At 44.5% G+C, this 17,553-nt stretch overlaps 1 protein-coding gene across 1 annotated transcript in view; it reads left to right on the top strand.

Annotated features, from left to right (window-relative positions):
- Positions 1 to 6: 6 nt before the first annotated feature.
- eepd1 (endonuclease/exonuclease/phosphatase family domain containing 1) overlaps positions 7 to 17,553 on the top strand; it is a 123,806-nt gene continuing 106,259 nt past the window's right edge. The window contains exon 1 of the mRNA XM_069907575.1: positions 7 to 83. Coding sequence (XP_069763676.1) covers positions 64 to 83 — 20 coding nt within the window. The 5' untranslated portion in view covers positions 7 to 63. The remainder of the gene's footprint in view (positions 84 to 17,553) is intronic.

Genomic DNA, 17,553 nt, shown 5'->3' with positions numbered 1-17,553 from the left:
TGGAATCTGCAGAGCTGCTCGGCGGACAAAGCTGCAAACCCCGGCGTCCGGGAAGTCGTGTGCATGACTCTGCTGGAGAATGGGTGAGTTTCCTTTTGCTTAATTTTCTCCCCCCCCCCCCCCTTGAAGCTGCCTGGTGCTTGTAATTACCCCCTTTCCATTGGCAGCCATCCAGTCTGTTTCGCCACAGCCTTTAAACCAGTGCAGCTTTAACACTGAACCATTTGCACAGGGCTTGCTCTTTGCATTGGACTCCTTGCACTAAAACCCTGAACGTGCTCCACATTTTCACATCACCGCAGCCCAACGCCTCTCAGGTGGCCAGAATACCCCAATGTAAAGCTGCATATTGTACCTTTCTCCCCCCCCCCCCCTCCCGAGAGGGATAATCGCCCGAGCACTGAAGTCCCCCTCTGCACCTGAATGCAGCCGGCTCCAAGGGATGACAATCAGCTGCGGACTCAACTTCCCTGCTGCCTGACAGCCTCCCCTCCCCGCTGCCCCTGATGCCTGACAGCCTCCTCTCCCCGCTGCCCCTGATGCCTGACAGCCTCCCCTCCCCGCTGCCCCTGATGCCTGACACCCTCCCCGCTGCCCCTGATGCCTGACAGCCTCCCCTCCCCGCTGCCCCTGATGCCTGACAGCCTCCCCTCCCCGCTGCCCCTGATGCCTGACAGCCTCCCCTCCCCGCTGCCCCTGATGCCTGACAGCCTCCCCTCCCCGCTGCCCCTGATGCCTGACAGCCTCCCCTCCCCGCTGCCCCTGATGCCTGACAGCCTCCCCTCCCCGCTGCCCCTGATGCCTGACAGCCTCCCCTCCCCGCTGCCCCTGATGCCTGACAGCCTCCCCTCCCGGCTGCCCCTGATGCCTGACAGCCTCCCCTCCCGGCTGCCCCTGATGCCTGACAGCCTCCCCTCCCCGCTGCCCCTGATGCCTGACAGCCTCCCCTCCCCGCTGCCCCTGATGCCTGACAGCCTCCCCTCCCCGCTGCCCCTGATGCCTGACAGCCTCCCCTCCCGGCTGCCCCTGATGCCTGACAGCCTCCCCTCCCGGCTGCCCCTGATGCCTGACAGCCTCCCCTCCCCGCTGCCCCTGCTCTGACGTCCCGCGCCAGCCGCCCCTGCCCCGACAGGAGCTGGACTCCGCTCCGTGGCGGCTCTCCAACAGCACTTTCAGGGCTGCCACCTGAACGACCATTCCACAGGTCTGCATCCGTTTCTGCAGGCGCATTCTTGGCGGAGAATGCACCTGAAAGCGGCTAAAGCGTGTCTGATTGAGGTCAGCATTGACTTTTTAGTCGTGCAGTCGCAAAGCCTGGGTTGCTTCTTTCTCCGAGCCAAATTGGGAGGGGGTGTCATTACTTTTGGTGTTACCTAAACTGACCATTCACTAAGTTAAAAGGGAAATGTGAATGCCTTAAAGCCAACCGCTTTAGAGATATTGATTCCCGTGTGAGAGTATATTGCTGCTGGGTTTACGGGTCCTCTGGGCTCCTACACACTCTTTTGGAGATTTTATAACCTGAGAACTGGCCCATCTGAGCAAATAGTGTTATGTTTGGTCTAGAAACCTCGGGGCTTGAAATGAAAAAGCAAAAGATCAGCAGCCTATAAAGAAGCGTTGCGTCCAGCACCATTCCTAACTGACCCTGAAAAGTCTCTGTGCTCCCGTAAATCTAGAGCAAGAGGTTCCAGTACCAATTCAAATGGCAACGGGCTGGAAAGGCAACCATGCCGAGTTCCCCCGACTGAACGAATGGTACGAATTGCGGGGTGATACTTTCAGAAGCGTCGCGCGTTCTCTATTTGGGGGTGAGGGGGGGGGGGAGGGGTATTGGTGAGGGAGATTCCCCCTAGAAATAGCTCCACATTTTTGGGAGGGGTGATTTAAAAAAAAAAAAATTCTGCCACCTTCCATTGCAGAACTCCTCAGGGGCCGAGTTTGCATCACCTGAGAGTTTCTCCGGATGAGCTGCTTGATCTATAGTGAGAATTGTCTCACCACTTGCATTCCCGACAGAGCGAAGTTTGGAACACAGTAACCAAGGGAGACTGTACACCCCAGGATTACCTCTCCCTCATTAGATCATGGTGATCTGATTCTTTATAAATCTTTAAAAAAAAGTCTCTGAATTCTCAGTAATAAAATCTTCATTTGATTTCACCTCACTAGCATTTTGGGGTAATCGTTTATTTTTGTGACCTGTCCTGATAGATCTCCTAATGATAAGGCTATGGACTTTGTTCTGGTCTCACCTTTTCAACTCTAAATCACTTATTTATACTTGTCCCTTTAATTTTCTTTTACATTTAGTCTACCAACCTTTTATCATAATATAACCCTTTAAACCATGGCGTTTCTGCTCTCCGTAACAATTTCCCGCCCATTCTCACCTCCCTATGTAACCTCAAGTTGGAACATCATTGCAAATAACTTGGTTTGGTCCAGAGCAGTGGTTCTCAACCTTTCTCTTTCTCCTCGCATCCCACTTTAAGTATTCCCTATGCCATCGGTGCTCTGTGATTAGTAAGGGATTGCTTCAGGTGAGATGTGGGTGGAAAGAAAAAGTTTGAAAACCACTGTTTTAATTGTACCTCAACGACTCGTTATGTGCATGGTTTCAGAACTCCAAAGGAAATGGGCCAATGACAATTTTTCTCAAGCAAAAAATTTCAGTAATAATTGGGTTTAGAGCAGTGATTCTCAACCTTCCTTTCCCATTCACATCCCACCTTAAGCGATCCCTTGCATCACAGAGCACCGATAGCATAGGGAATAATTAAAGTGGTATGTGAATGGAAAGAAAAAGGTTGAGAACCACTGGTCCAGAGCTTTTGATAATGCATTGGATTGCAGGCGCATGTTGAAGCTGCTAATTGGATGCTGATAAAGGTCCTGGCAGGGACAAAGTACGTTTGGGCAACAAGGATGACGTTGGATCCCTTCATCTCCACTTCCCCCTCCTTTCTCAAAGTAATTGAAAACAGCAATGAATTTGCTAATGCCCATTGAGACAAAGGGCAGAGCCCCCACTATTAGCACAGGCTTTGCCCACCCTCCAGAATTGGCCAGAATACAACACACTCTGGGGATACAATGTCACTGGAAATCTTTTCCCTGTTATTCGAATTGTTGATCTGAGAAACTGGTCTTTCATGACCATTTCAACCCCTTTGCCCACCTGCATATCGACACCCATCCCATTTGCCTGCATCAGGACTGTCTATGTCTTGCATTTAAATCTCGGTCTACAATTCTCTTAAATATACTCATTGAATCTGATTCTGCCACCTCTTCCGGTTAGTGCCACACTGTTACAGAGCCAGTGTCCAGGGTTTGAATCCTGTGTTGTCTGTAAGGAGTTTGTACGTGTCTCCCTGTGTCTGCGTGGGTATTCCCCAGTGCTCCCACCGTTTGAAATGTATGGGGTTGTAGGGTGATTGGGCAGCAGGGGCTCATGGGCTGGAATGGCCTGTTACTGTGCTATATGTCTAAATTTAAATTATAAAAAAAATCAACCACTCTCAAAAACAAAAAAGGCACCTTTCAGATTCCCTTTAAATCTCCTTCTTAACTTAAACCTATGTTTCTGATGCCCCATTCATGGGATATTTTTTGACTCTGTACTCTATCTATACCTCAACCAATCTTAGTTATTTCCATCACGTCAATACTTGATTCTCCTTTGCAAAAACAGACTCTGCAAAAATAGCCTCTCCCTTTAGTGAAATTCTTCCAATCCAGGTGTCATCCTGGGTCAATCTCCTCTGCCCTCACCCCAGAGCAACCATCTTCTCTGCGTAGTTTGGTGACCAGACCTACACGCACCCATCCAAGTATGGCCCAGTGTTTTGTAAAGTTGTATCAATTCTTATAGTTCATGTTGTGACAGAGGAAGGCAAGCATTCCATCTACCCTGCTGACCACCCTGGCTACCATTTTCAGGAACCTTTGAGAGGCACAACCGGCTGGTGGACAGCCGACCCCTTTATCCCAGGGATGGGAATAGCAATCACCATGTATACAAAGTGAAGGGAGGGATGTTTAGGGGAGACATCAGGGGTACGTTTTTACACAGAGACTTGTAAGTGCCTGGAATGCCTTGGCAGGGATCGTAGTGGAGACTGAAACATTGGGGGCATTTAGGAGACTCTTGGACAGACACATAGATGGAGGGTTACAGAATCAGGAGGGATTAAGGATTTTTTTTAAGGAATGTGGGTTGACACAAGGGCCTGTACTGTGCACTTGGAGCCAAGATCTCTACTCATCAACATTCCTTTGTGCCTTACAATGTAGAATATATGTCTCACCTCTTGCACTTGTACCCACCAATACCCCAAGCATAAAGCCCTCCAAAAGGTAGTGGACACAGCCTAGGACAGGGGTCTCCAAAGTGGTCGATATTGAGTCCTGGGGGTCGATGAGACTATCCAAAGGGTTGACAAATGCCAGGGGGTTGATAACGCCAGCATGAGGGGTCAATTGAACTCTTCCGATAGAAAACGGGGGTGGATCAATGGAAAATAGCACCTATCGCAGTAGTGGCCAACCTCTCACGAGAGCTGGCTTTTGTGGCCGCCAAGTTATATTTGGCTTCAGCCTTTGAATAAGTTGAGAGTGAACGGGAGGACAGGCTAGCATAGAAGAAAGATGTACATGTTCTTTGCATCTTTGGTTGAACCCCCCATCCAGAGCCGCCTCAATCACCCCACATCCCCCACCCCAATCCAACACTACGTTTCCATGCCTTCGGGGTTGATGAGGGAACAAGTATTCGATGAAGGGGTCAATGGTCTAAAATGTTTGAGGATCCCTGGCCTCAGACATCACAAGCAAAACCCTCCCCACTCTCAAGAACATCTGCAGGGAACGCTGCCGTCAGAGGGCAGAAGCAATCATCAAGGATCCACACCACTCAGCACATGCTCTGTTCTCACTGCTGCCATCAGGAAAGAGGTGCAGGTGCCACAAGACTCACAACACCAGGTTCAGGAACAGCTGCTACCCCTCCACCATCAGACTCCTAAACGACAAACTCATTTAAGGACTCTTGCTTGATTTTTAAAAATTCACTCTGTATCGCAGAGTCAGTTTGTTTACATTGTTATCTGTTTACAGTTCTTTGTTTACGTGTACAAGCTGTGAACAGTTTTTTTGAACTACCAATAAGTGGTAATTCTGCCTCGCCTACAGGAATAAGAATTTCAGGGTTGTATGTGATGTCATGTATATGCTTTGACAATAAATCTGAAATCTGATGTATAGAAATAGAGTTAGTAGAGTGGGGTGGGAAAATCTGTTTAACGGTCTTTACGTTCCAATTAATCCAGCATTGGGTACATGTTGAAATGACCAAGGGGACAGCTCATGTTAGTGAGATTCATTGTGAAAATAACTTGATTTTGAGACTCAACAATTCAAAAACAATAACACGAAAAAACATTATATACCCAAGGGATGTAATCAAAATTGTGTGTGTGCGCGCACACGGACACGAACACATGAAACTGTGGCACTGAGTTCATTTAGATCTTTTTTGGGACATTGATGTTTTGAACAGGGAGAGCGAGTATTACCCTTGTCTCACCTGTATATTTTCAACCGTGCAAGTTACTTCATGGCTGGTAAAAGAGAAACGGCGTTGAACTGTGAATTAATGCGATAAGGTTTACGATTTGCACTGCCGTAAGTGTGTCCCCGCCCAGCTATTGCAAGCTGTACATTATAGTTACACAGTTCAGGGCCCTCTCCTTGAAATGGAAATGTCAATTGGGTACTCGTTCTGGACCATTCACATGTCTAGAATCTGAACTAAGATCCTTCTGAGTGTGTAAAGCACAAGTGGGTAAAGAGAATAGACCAAATCTTCATGGTGTTTCAAGCGATGGTACCCTACTGGATTCTACATAGACCCACTATTGTAGAACCATTCCAAAGATGATGGTATAGCCTTCTCGCTTCACTCCATCCTGATCCACCTGGAGAAGGATCCCTCATACGCCAGGCTGCTGTTCATTGACTTCAGCTCATTGTTTCATTCCCTCGAGGCTGGTGGAGAAGCTTTCCTCGCTGGGACTCCACACCCCTCTCTGTAACTGGATCCTGGACTTCCTAACGGAAAGACCACAGTCTGTTCGGGTCGGTATCAGAATATCGAGCACCGTCACGCTGAGTACTAACGCACTTCAGGGCTGTTTGCTCAGCCCGCTCCTGTTTACGCTACTGACCCACGACTGCATCACCAGCTCCAGCAGCATCATCAAGTTTGCAGATGGCACAACAGTCGTTGATCTCATCAGCAACAATGATGAGTCTCACTACAGGGAGGAGGTGGAAAATCTTGTGAAATGGTGCGAGAGTAACAACCTGAGTCTCAACGTGGACAAGATGAAGGAGATGATCGTGGACTTCTGGAGGACCAGGAACGACCACTCTCCACGACACATCAATAACTCTAGTATAGAGAGTAGAGAGCACCAAGTCCTTGGAGTTCACTTAACTAATGACCTATCGTGGACACTCAACATTTCCTCACTTGTCAGCGACTGCACTTCCTGAGAAGATGGAAGTGGGCAAGGCCACCAGCCACCATTATGTCAACCTTCTATTGGAGCTCTATTGAGAGTATCCTGGCTGGCTGCATCACAGCGTGGTACAGTTGCTGCAGAGAAATGGATCGGAGATCAATCTACAGGACCGTAAGAGTGGCAGAGAGGAATACTGGAGTCTTCCCCACACATCGACATGATCTATCGGCATCATTGTCTGAAGAGGGCATGTTAAATCATTGATAACCCCTTCCACCCTGTTGTCAGGAAAGAGATACAGGAGTATCTGAGCCAGCACCACCAGGCTGAGGAATAGCTTTTTCCCCACAGGCCATGACCAAAGGAACTGCTCACACCAACCATCTGAGACTCTCATTTGTACAAAATAATATTTATTTACTTGTTTATTTATAGATGAAATACTTGTCCTGCATATGCATTATTTGTCTGTGTTTTATGTCTGGTTGTGTGTCTGCATGTTTTGCACAGAGGACAGGAGAATGCTGTTTTGTTGGGTTGTACTTGTCCAATCAGATGACAATAAACCTGACTTGATTACAGCACAGAAACAGGCCCTTCGGTCCCTCTAGTATGTGCCAAACTATTATTTTACTCCTTCGGGTGCTCTCTCTCCTCCTTTAACTCTGCTTCCACAGAATCAGAATTTATTGTCATGAACAAGTTACAAAATTCATTGTTTTGCGGTGGCATCACAATGGAAAGATTTATATAAACCACTTACAAAAATAAATAAAAATAGTGCACGAAAAGTCAAAGCAAGGCAGTCTCTTATTCAATGATTATTCAGAAATCTGATGGCAGTGGGGAAGAAGCGGTCCTTGTGCCGCTGAGTTCTCGTCTTTAGGCTCCTGTACCTTTTCCCAATTATAGTAGAGTGAAGAGGGCATGGCCTGGGTGGTGGGGGTCTTTGAGGATAGAGGCTGTTTTCTTAAGACTCCATCTCTTGTGGATGTCATCGATGGAGTGAAGTCTAGTGTCCATGATGTTGCAGGCTGAGTTAATAACCCTCTGGGGTTTTTTTTTCTTGTCCTGCGCATTGGCAACAAGCCAAAATTTTCCCTACTGAACACCTGTAAAGTTTTTGAATCTCCTCAAACACTTAGCAATATATAGCCGCTGGCGAGTATTCTTGGTGATTGCATCAACATGAAGGATTCAGGACAGATCCTGTCGATGTTGATACTCAGGGATTTGAATTTCTTGACCCTTTCCACTATTTAGCCTTTGATGAGGACTGGGTCGTGTTTTCCCAATTTCCTCCGGATGTCCACAGTCATCTCCTTGGTTTTGCTAGTGTTGAGTGCAAGGTTGTTAGCATGACATCATCACTCAATGAGCTGATCTATCTCCCTCCTGTACACTTCTTCATTGTCGTTTGTGACTCTGCCGACAAATGTGGTGTCATCGGCAAATTTGTAAATTGCATTGGAATCGTGCCTGGCCACAGAGTCATGGGTGTATAGTGAGTAAAGCAGTGAGCTAAGCACGCATCCTTGAGGTAAACCTGAGGAGGAGATGCTGTTTCTAATTCCTTCTTACTGTGATCTTCCGATGAAGAAGTCAAGGATGCAGTTGCAAAGGTGGGGTGCAGGGACCCAGGTTTTGGTACTTCTTTACTAGCACCAAGGGAATAATGGTGTTGAAGGCCGAGCTGTAGTCGATGAAGAGCAGCTGCATGTATGAGTTGTGGTTTCTGAGGTGATCCAGAGCTGAGTGGAGGGCCAACAATATTGCATCTACTGTGGAGTGATTGTGACGATGGGCGAATTGCAGGGGGTCCACATCTTTACTTGGGTACGAGTTCATTCGGCCATGACCATCCTCCCAAAGCATTTCATCACTGTTAGTGGTACTGGACTAGTCGCTGGGACAGCTCATTTTCTTCTTGGGCACCAGAATGTTTGATGCCCTTTTGAAGCAGGTGGGAACCTCTGGCTGAAGCACTGAGAGATTGGAAATGTCCGTGAAGACTCCAGCTAGTTGGCTGACATAGATATTCTTTTTTTTTTTGAAATTTATTTATAGTATCTCCATACATTCATTTCAAATTGACTTAGTATAATATTACATAATAGATACTAAATAATTTTCAAATTTTCACCGCCCCCCCACCTCCCCTAACCCCTTAGGAAACCACCTTGTGGTGGTTAATTCCCAAAAACCCAAATGGGTGTGGTATAAACCACAAGTGGCATATGACTTTCGGGAGCAGAAGTACCACCCCCTCCCCCCCCCCAGGCAGACAAAATACACGTATAAACCGAAAAATCATCATTTCTTATATCCATAAAGCCCCGGTCCATCAATTTAACCAATCTTATTCATAAACTCTTTTTTTTTGAAAATCCAAACTTGATATTAAATTTTGCACCCTTTCCACCCTCCCAACACTGAGTTAAACATTGTTTACAATCAATAAAAGCTTTTTTTTAAAAATTTTTTCTGAATTTTTTCTTCCTGAATTTCATCCACTGAATTAAAACACCTCTGAACATCCCAGTTCAACACCGAATCTTCCATTCTTCTCAGTCTCAAGTTGAATTTGTAGCTTACTTTCAAAAAAAAGTTTTTTCAAATCTTTTAAAATTTTCTTGAACATAATTCCTTCGGTCTTGATCTTCTAAAGCATCAATGTTATTCATAAGTTCTTTCTTCTATGTTTCCCAATTTAATATCAAATTTTCCACTTTGTCAATCTTCTCAATGTTAAGTTGAAATTATTGTTTATTTTCAAGAAAAACTTATTCAAAATTTTTAACTCTTCTTGGACATTGCTCCTTCGACTTTAATTTTATAAATCATCAATCTTGTTCATAGTTTCTTTCTACTGAGTTTCCAAATTTAATAAAGTTTCCGTTTTTTCCAATTTTCTCAATATTAAACTGATCTTGTTGTTTAGTTTAAAAAACACCTTTTCAAAACTATTAAAATCTGTTTGTGATAATAAATTCACTCTTCCAATATTCCATCCAAAAAAAAATCACTGATAAACCTTATTGCAGGTCAAGGAGTTCCATATATATGTTTATCTTCAGAAAATATTTCAAATCAACATTCGTCGCCATCTTTCAAAAAGGAGTCCGAAATCAACTTTAATAAGTTCTGTTCTTGAGAAAATTCCAGCACCAACTCCGGCTCTGTCTGGGCAAATAGGTCAAATTTCTTCCAAAGTCAAAGAATGTAATTTTGTTCTGTATTTATAGATAATAAGTTCACCCTTCCGATATTCCATCCAAAAAAAATCACTAATAAACTTTAATGTTATCTGGATTTTTAAAACTCACGGGCAACCAATGCCAATTACTGCAATTTATCTTCATAAAACATTTCAAATCAATATTCATCACCATCTTTCAGAGGGGTGTCCAAGGCCAGCTTATCCGACAGTCTAATTAATGAGCTCCGTTCTTAAGAAGATTCCAGCCTTGACTCCGTGGTTCTGTCTGGGCAAGTAGGCCGAGTTTCTTCCAAAGTCGGAGAGTGTAGTTTTGTTCTGTATTTGAACTCTATTTTCCTTAATCTTTGTTGCCATTTTAAACTAAAAACAATTGATAAACAAAACAAAGACTTTTAACAGAAAAGAAATATTCTTAAAACGGGTATTTATATAACTGCCTGGGGGAGACCGGGAAGGCATGTCCACTCCCTACGCCATCTTGCCACGCTCCCCCTCTGACATAGATATTCAATTCCCTGCCAGGTACGCTGTCAGGATCTGATGCCTTGCGACGGTTCTCCCTCTTGAATGATGTTCTGATGTCGGCACCAGAGACAGATATCATGGGGTCTTTAGCCTTGCAGGAATTCTTGTAGGCACTGATGGGTTCTCCTTCTCAAAGCAGTCATAGAAGGTGTTGCACAGAGCCCCAAACCACCCCTCCCCTCCAATTCATTCTCTTCTGTCATATCCATCCAACACTTTTTGTCTGTTAGTCGTACTCCTCCCCCGTCCCTTCTACTTCGGGTACCTGCCTGCTCTTTACGCCTTCCTTGAAGAAGGGTTCAGGCCCGAAGCATCGATTATAATCTCTTTACCTCCAAGACCTGCAGAGTTCCTCCAGCTACAATCACAGCGTCTGCAGAGTTTTGTGTTTCACTTCAAAATGTTATTTATACCAGCTATAAAAATGCTCTGATGCATTTGTGCATAGTGTTTGCAAAGCTCATATTGGGGCATTGGGTTATACTGCAAGTACTTCAGCTTCTGTAAAGGTCAGACAGGGAAGTCAACAAACAAAAAAGGCAAATGTTAGTTCAACAAGGAAACCTGCAGAGGTTTGGAGAAACTCAGCAGGTCACGCAGTGTTTGTTATGCAGCAAAGGTATGTAACCAGCGTTTTGGGCCTGAGGCCTTGTATTTTGCTACAATTTCAAGATATTTGCATTTACTAAATGGAAGGAGTTGTACTCCAGTTAAATTGAATTTTTGTCTGATCCTATTGAGCAGTACAGTGTGAACTTTAAGGCAACCAACCAGCAATAGTTTTCGAGCTTGTGCTGTGTAGATTCTCCAAAATTATACTAGAGCTTCATGTAGGGTCGCCATGCATCCCGTATGTACAGGACAGGTCCTATATTTAATGATTCTGTCCTGTGTTCTGTATTGATTTTATCAGGATGAATTAAGGTTTTAAAAAAATAAATTGCATAACTCAGCAATTTAGAGCTGTCCGATTTGAAATTTTCAATAATTTTATTTGTACGTCTTGAATTTTACTTCATTAAAACTAAAACGTTTAATGTCTCCACTATTACGCTGAAGGAAGTCACCCCCGAAGACAGCAAGTATTTGCAACAAGTAATTAACTTGTTTGAAACTGCAGTCAGCGAATACCCACTTGGCACATTTCATTGAAGCCTGTCACGTGTGCATTAGTTAACTGCAGCCGCTGGTCACCGCCAGCCAGCCATTCGTTAGTTATACGTTTGCTTGCGGATCAGTGAAATAACCAGGCTTGATTTTTTTTTCAATTCTTGTGTTGGTAAGCTAGCAAAATACTTTTCATTTGTGTTTTGTAAATTTATTTGTGTGCGTAAAATTAACCAGACTCAATTTTTTAATTTAATTCAGGTGATCGTGTTACCAATATGTTTTAGTATACAAGTTTTTCCCCATGTAGTAATATTTTATAGCAATGTACATACATATATGCAAATTAGAAATAATTTGAACAGGGTGTCCAGTATCTCTATTTGACAAATCTGGTAACCCTAGCTTCATGGGTTAAACTGTGACCAGTGATGTAGATTGATATGGGCAGTGCACTACAGCACTCATAAATGCAAAGGAAGCAAGGGTGCGCCACTCATTCCTTCCTTTCTCATTGGCCGTTCAGCCAGTCCCTGGCGGATCTGTTAACTTGGCCTGGCTTTCCACTAGGACCCAGTTACCTCCCAAAAATAAATACAGATGATGAACAATGCGCACATAACATGGCTCAATTATCAGTGAAGAGCTTGGTTTCATCTGGAAATCAGCTTTGCAAAGGCACAATCAACTTTTAAAACACAACATGAAGAAACTAGTACAGCATTTGACTAAATTGAAGTTGATTTATCATGTGATTGTACAAGTACAGCATTCTCTGGTCCTTGGTATGAAAACACCGCAAATGCACATACAGACAACGCATGTACAAACTGTATGCACAGTATATATACATACACTATCAAAATAAGTAGATATTGTTGTTAAATAAATAATAAAGCCACGGAGGATTTGTATGAGCTGTTCTGTTGAACTTGAAAGCATGGTCATGTAAGGGATATATGGTTAGACCTCCACTGTGTGGAAGTGAATCATGGAAGACTTCCAAAACAGAGGATTGATGTGGTTGAGTTATTTAAAATGGTAGAAGTATTTGATCTGGTAAATGAGAAACAATTTTCCATGGTCTGTGAATCCAGAATGAGGGTACATAAAATGAGGTGATTGGAAAGCACGTCATATCCATGCGAAGGTGAATGGGAATGTGGAACACTCAATCCCTGAAGCCGATGAGTAACCATGAACTAGAACTCTCACGAATGAGACCTTCTTGTTAAGTAAAGTCTTGGAGGAACATGAGGCAAATGCACATTAATTGTTTGCGCTTATTATCTAACCTAATTCTGTGACTGAATAGGTTGAAGATGCTGAATACACTTATCTCTGAAGATTTTGCAACTGGGAAGTTAGTTCCAACACCCCTGTTTTCAACTACTTTTGCCCAGTGGTTTAGCTAGAAGTCTAGTCACTAGCACAGCTAGTGTTATGGTTGGCGACCCAGGTGCTGTCTGTAAGGAGTTTTCACGTTCTCCCCGTGTCTGCGTGGGTTTCCTCCCAGTGCTCCAGTTTCCTTCCACCCTTCAAAAACATACAAGGGTTGTAGGTTTATTGGGGGGAGGGGTGGGGCAGGAAGGGACTCATAGACCAGATGGGCCTGTTATTGTGCTGTACAGGTTGAGTACCCCTCCAAAACACCAGGGACCAGAAGTATTTTGGATTTTTTTTGATTTTGGAACACCATTTAAAAAAAACACTCATTCACTCAGATTTAAAAATGCATGCATTCACATCACAATACAGATATTTACATATGCACAAATTAACTGAGGTAGACATGTATTGAAAAAATCTACACTCAATAATGCATTACTTCCGACTGCTACGTCTCGTTCTCCGATCGGGATTTCTGAACTCTTACGTATTACCTTATGGGGCCACGGAGGAAAAAAGTTTAGGATTTCGGATAAGGGGTACTCGACCAGTATATCTAAAAAAAACCCACCACCAAAGGACCTCTTTGTTGCAGGGCAATGGCATTGCTAGACAATATTGTTTTTGACTGACTTTCACTGCCCATAAATTTGTTTAATGGGAAGGAATGTTTGGCAACAGGGAAAATTCAATACTGCCAACAGTGGGTTCACCTTAGATAGAGTTCTCTACAGTGGCATCACTAAAGGTAAAGGTTCCATTATTGTCATGTAATACTACATTTAGAATGTAGCAGACATGAAATTCTTTAACTTTGTCCAGTGCCCCTCACAGAAATGAAGCCCCAGAGAGGAATGAACTCGCGACACCTGGATTACAAGATCAGTGCTCTAACCCACTCGGTGCAGTAACTCATGGTAACTTCTTCCCCAGCCCCATTGGACCGAGTATATTGAACGTAGAAGAAATAGGTGTGTGTTCCTTGTTCGTCCTGGGTGGCGGCAGCAGTGCTGGGTGGGGTGGATTGTGGCGGAGGTAATGCATAGCTGGGGGCAGGTGGTGGTGGTGCTCGAATGGGGGGTCAGAGATTAGAAAGTTCAAAAACTAAATTACCATAGAATTTTAGCCTTGTATATTGGGGTTTCAAAAATGTTTTTGTTATAACTAACAACAGGGATATATTTTATATATATATATATATATATATATAAAAATTTTCTGCTGAAATACTGCATGAAAATTTTATAGACAGTCATTTTGGTGTCACCCCCTCTGACCGTGTCGGCCGGAGCGCTCTGCACCCTCTAGTGACGCCAGTGGTTCTCTTCACCTTGGCTGCAGTGATGCAGGGGACCTGTTCGTTAGGGGGAAATGGCGCTGGCCTGCTCTTCTCGTTGATCCATGCATAGAAAGTGTTCAGTCTGTCCGGAAGGGAGGTGTCTTTGTTTTTAATTCTTAAGGTTGATGTGATCCGTTATAGTCTTGATCCCTTGCCACATGCGCTATGTGTCTCCTGTGTCGCACAGCTGTCTGGATCTTCTGTATGTACCCTTGCTTTTCCTTCCAGATTGCACAGGAGAGTTCAGCCCTGGCTGATCTTAGTGCCATCCTACACACCGTCCTGAAGGCAGTATCATGAGCTCTGATAAGGGCCTGGACCTCTGCATCCATCCATGGTGTCTGGTTAGCCCTGGTTGTAAAGCATTTGATCTCAGTGACATCCTCAATGCATTTGCTGATGTAGCTAGTCACTGAGTTCGTGTACTCCTCTATGTTTACATGACCGTTGGAGGTGGCCACCTCCATGAAACAGCGGGGTTAGCAGGACTGCTATGTGATCTGAGTAACCGAGGTGCAGCCTTGTACACACCAGGGACATTGGTGTACACCTGATCCAGGGTGTTCTCTGCTCTGGTGGCAAGTTCACCTGTTGTTCTCTTCTTCTTTGGCTTGGCTTCGGTGACAAAGATTTATGGAGGGGTATGTCCACCTCTGCTGCAGGCTCGTTGGTGACTGACAAGTCCGATGCGGGACAGGTTGCAGCGGTTGCAAGGGAAAATTGGTTGGTTGGGGTTGGGTGTTGGGTTTTTCCTCCTTTGTCTTTTGTCAGTGAAGAAGGCTCTGCGGTCTTCTTCAAAGGAGGTTGCTGCCCGCCGAACTGTGAGGCGCCAAGATGCACGGTTGGAGGCGATATCAGCCCACTGGCGGTGGTCTAACCGTGGTAGAACTGCTTTTAAGTTATCACGGTTGAAGTCACCAACTACAATCATGGCACCATCAGTTGGGCAGTCTCAGCTTCAGAGATGGCACCGTAAAGCTCCTCGCCCTCATTTGCCAAAGGTGGAATGTAACTTGCAGTCGCCAGTGTGGCTGAGAATTCCCTGGGCAGGTAGAAAGGCCTGCATTTCACCAACAGGTACTCTCTCTCTCTGCTGAGCAGAACATCTTGACAACGGAGATATTTGTGTACCGGTTTTCACTAACTGGAACCAGCTGGTTGCAATTGGGGTCTTAGTGCAGTGTGGAATATTTGTTGGCACGGTTGGCGTAGCGGTTAGCGCAACACGGTTACAGAGCCAGCAATCAGGACCGGGGTTCGAATCCTGCTCTGTCTGTTAGGAGTTTGTACATTCTCCCTGTGTCTGTGTGAGTTTTCCCTGGGGAGGGGGCTTCGGTTTCCTCCCACCATCCAAAATGTACCGGGAGTTGGAGGTTAATTGGGTGGCACAGGCTCATGGGCTGAAATGGCCTGTTACTGCACAGTATGTCTAAAAATTTTTTTTAAATTCAAAATTGAGGTTATTCTTGATGCTGATTTTTGTAATTATTTTTATGTTGTTTATCCAGGACCCATGCACAAGATGTAGAATATTAATTAAATGTTTTCTTTGTACTAGACCACAGTGTAATGAAAGGACACAGCAGTAGCATCAATCATGTGCATTTATAATATGGGAAATATCAATTTCACAAGTGTGTCATGGAACAAAACTTGATATGGTATCGCACAGGCGTTCCATGTGTCCATGCAGCAGCAGAGAACTTGAGTGAATTTTTTTAAGAATTACAGCCCGGTAACAGACCATTTCGGCCCATAAGTCTGTGCTGCCCAATCCCACCCTATTAACCGACACCCCCTGGTATGTTTCGGGTGGTGGGAGGAAACCAGAGGTCTTGGGGAAAGCTCACGCACACACGGGGAGAACGTACAAACTCCTTACAGACAGCGTGGGATTCGAACCCCGGTCCTGATCGCTAGCGTTGCGCTAACTGCGACGCCAACCACGCCGTAGAGGGGAAACCTTTGCAAAATGGCTCATCTTTTGAGCATCTAATGCCTACTGTAGTTTGGTATTTTAATTTTGCAAGACACTTTCAGATTGCAGCAAGGAACCGTACCCATTTACCAACTTTCACAGAAATTGAACTGCATTGCAAGAGTTCTTGTACGGGTATTGTAATCTAGATATGTTAAGTATCTAGGCAGAATCTGTTCTTTAATTTTGGAAAAGGCTTAAAATTGCCAAATCGAACTAAGGGGCACTTTTCCACTGCCTCTAACAGTGGTTTGATCAAATGTCCATCCCTCACGGAAGCCTGACCAGTGTCAGTCATGGGTCGTGTTTCCCAATGTTAACCGCGTGCGTGCGCAACCGTGTGACCTCTATCGCAGTTATTCTCAACTGGGGCCATAAGACCAGCACGGACATGAAATCTTTTTTATGTTGTTGATACAGTCGGTAGGAAAGAAGTACAGAAGAAACCAACTAAATTTTGACTGCTTCATGGGGAAGGGGGCCCATAAACTTTGAGCAGCGTCCTAATGGGGCCACAGCCAAGAAAAGGTTGAGGATGGCTGGTCTAAACAATGGTCTCAGCTTTTATCCACATGGTAAGAAAGATGATTTATAATATTAATTGCCCCTTGTCACTAGTTTGTAGATATATTTGACCTTTATTCCAGATGGTTTGTTATTCATGCAGGAACAAATAACTGTTGTTGCTATTTTGTGAAGGTGCGGTGAATGCACTTGGGAGAATGGTTATGTACAAGTACCACTTGTTTATCACAGAAGGTTAATACTCACATGGGATATATCAGACAAATTAAATGCAAATGCATGAACATTCAGGTATCTATGGACTGCTGTTCCAACATGAGGATTGCAAAGGACATGAATTCACCAGTAACAAATGGCAAAAAAAAAATTCTACAGCCCTTTCCAAAATTGCAATCACCCACCATCTTAAAAATACAAGAGCAGTGCGGTACAGCAAAATTCCAACGTGTTCCCCCCCCACCCCAGTTCTCTCCCAACTCGTGGTACATGCGGCCTTGCAGAGGTTCCTTCAGCATGCCTGGGGTCAAAATTCCTGCGTAGGGGAATACGGCTGTCACACATGCTCTGCAGCAGTTCCAACACAAGGGTTGCAAGAACAGGGTAATAAATGTCAGCTTAGCTCTCTACTCTGGAACCTACAAAGGAGAAACACGCGGATTGTCGGGAAACGCCAAGCCTGTGCTTCGTCTAGACTTGAAATGAGAAACAGATAACTGAAATTGTTCAAAGGCATTGCTGCCCGAAATTATCAGAGCTGTTTAAATAGGTCCCCTCTACTTGCTTCAAGGTAATGTCCTGCATGAGGTAAGTTTGGTGGAAACAATAGGGAAGGTATTCTATTTCCATCAAATAAGAACACACTGGCCTGTGCTCACCCCCAATAAATTAGTATTGGGGTACCATTAGTTCCTTTTTGACAATTTTATTTATCATTTTCATC

This window comes from Narcine bancroftii, chromosome 1, assembly GCF_036971445.1.
Source record: "Narcine bancroftii isolate sNarBan1 chromosome 1, sNarBan1.hap1, whole genome shotgun sequence".
NCBI lineage: Eukaryota > Metazoa > Chordata > Chondrichthyes > Torpediniformes > Narcinidae > Narcine > Narcine bancroftii.
Note: the sequence above shows the minus strand (reverse complement) of the source record. Positions and strands in the feature narration are given on the sequence as shown.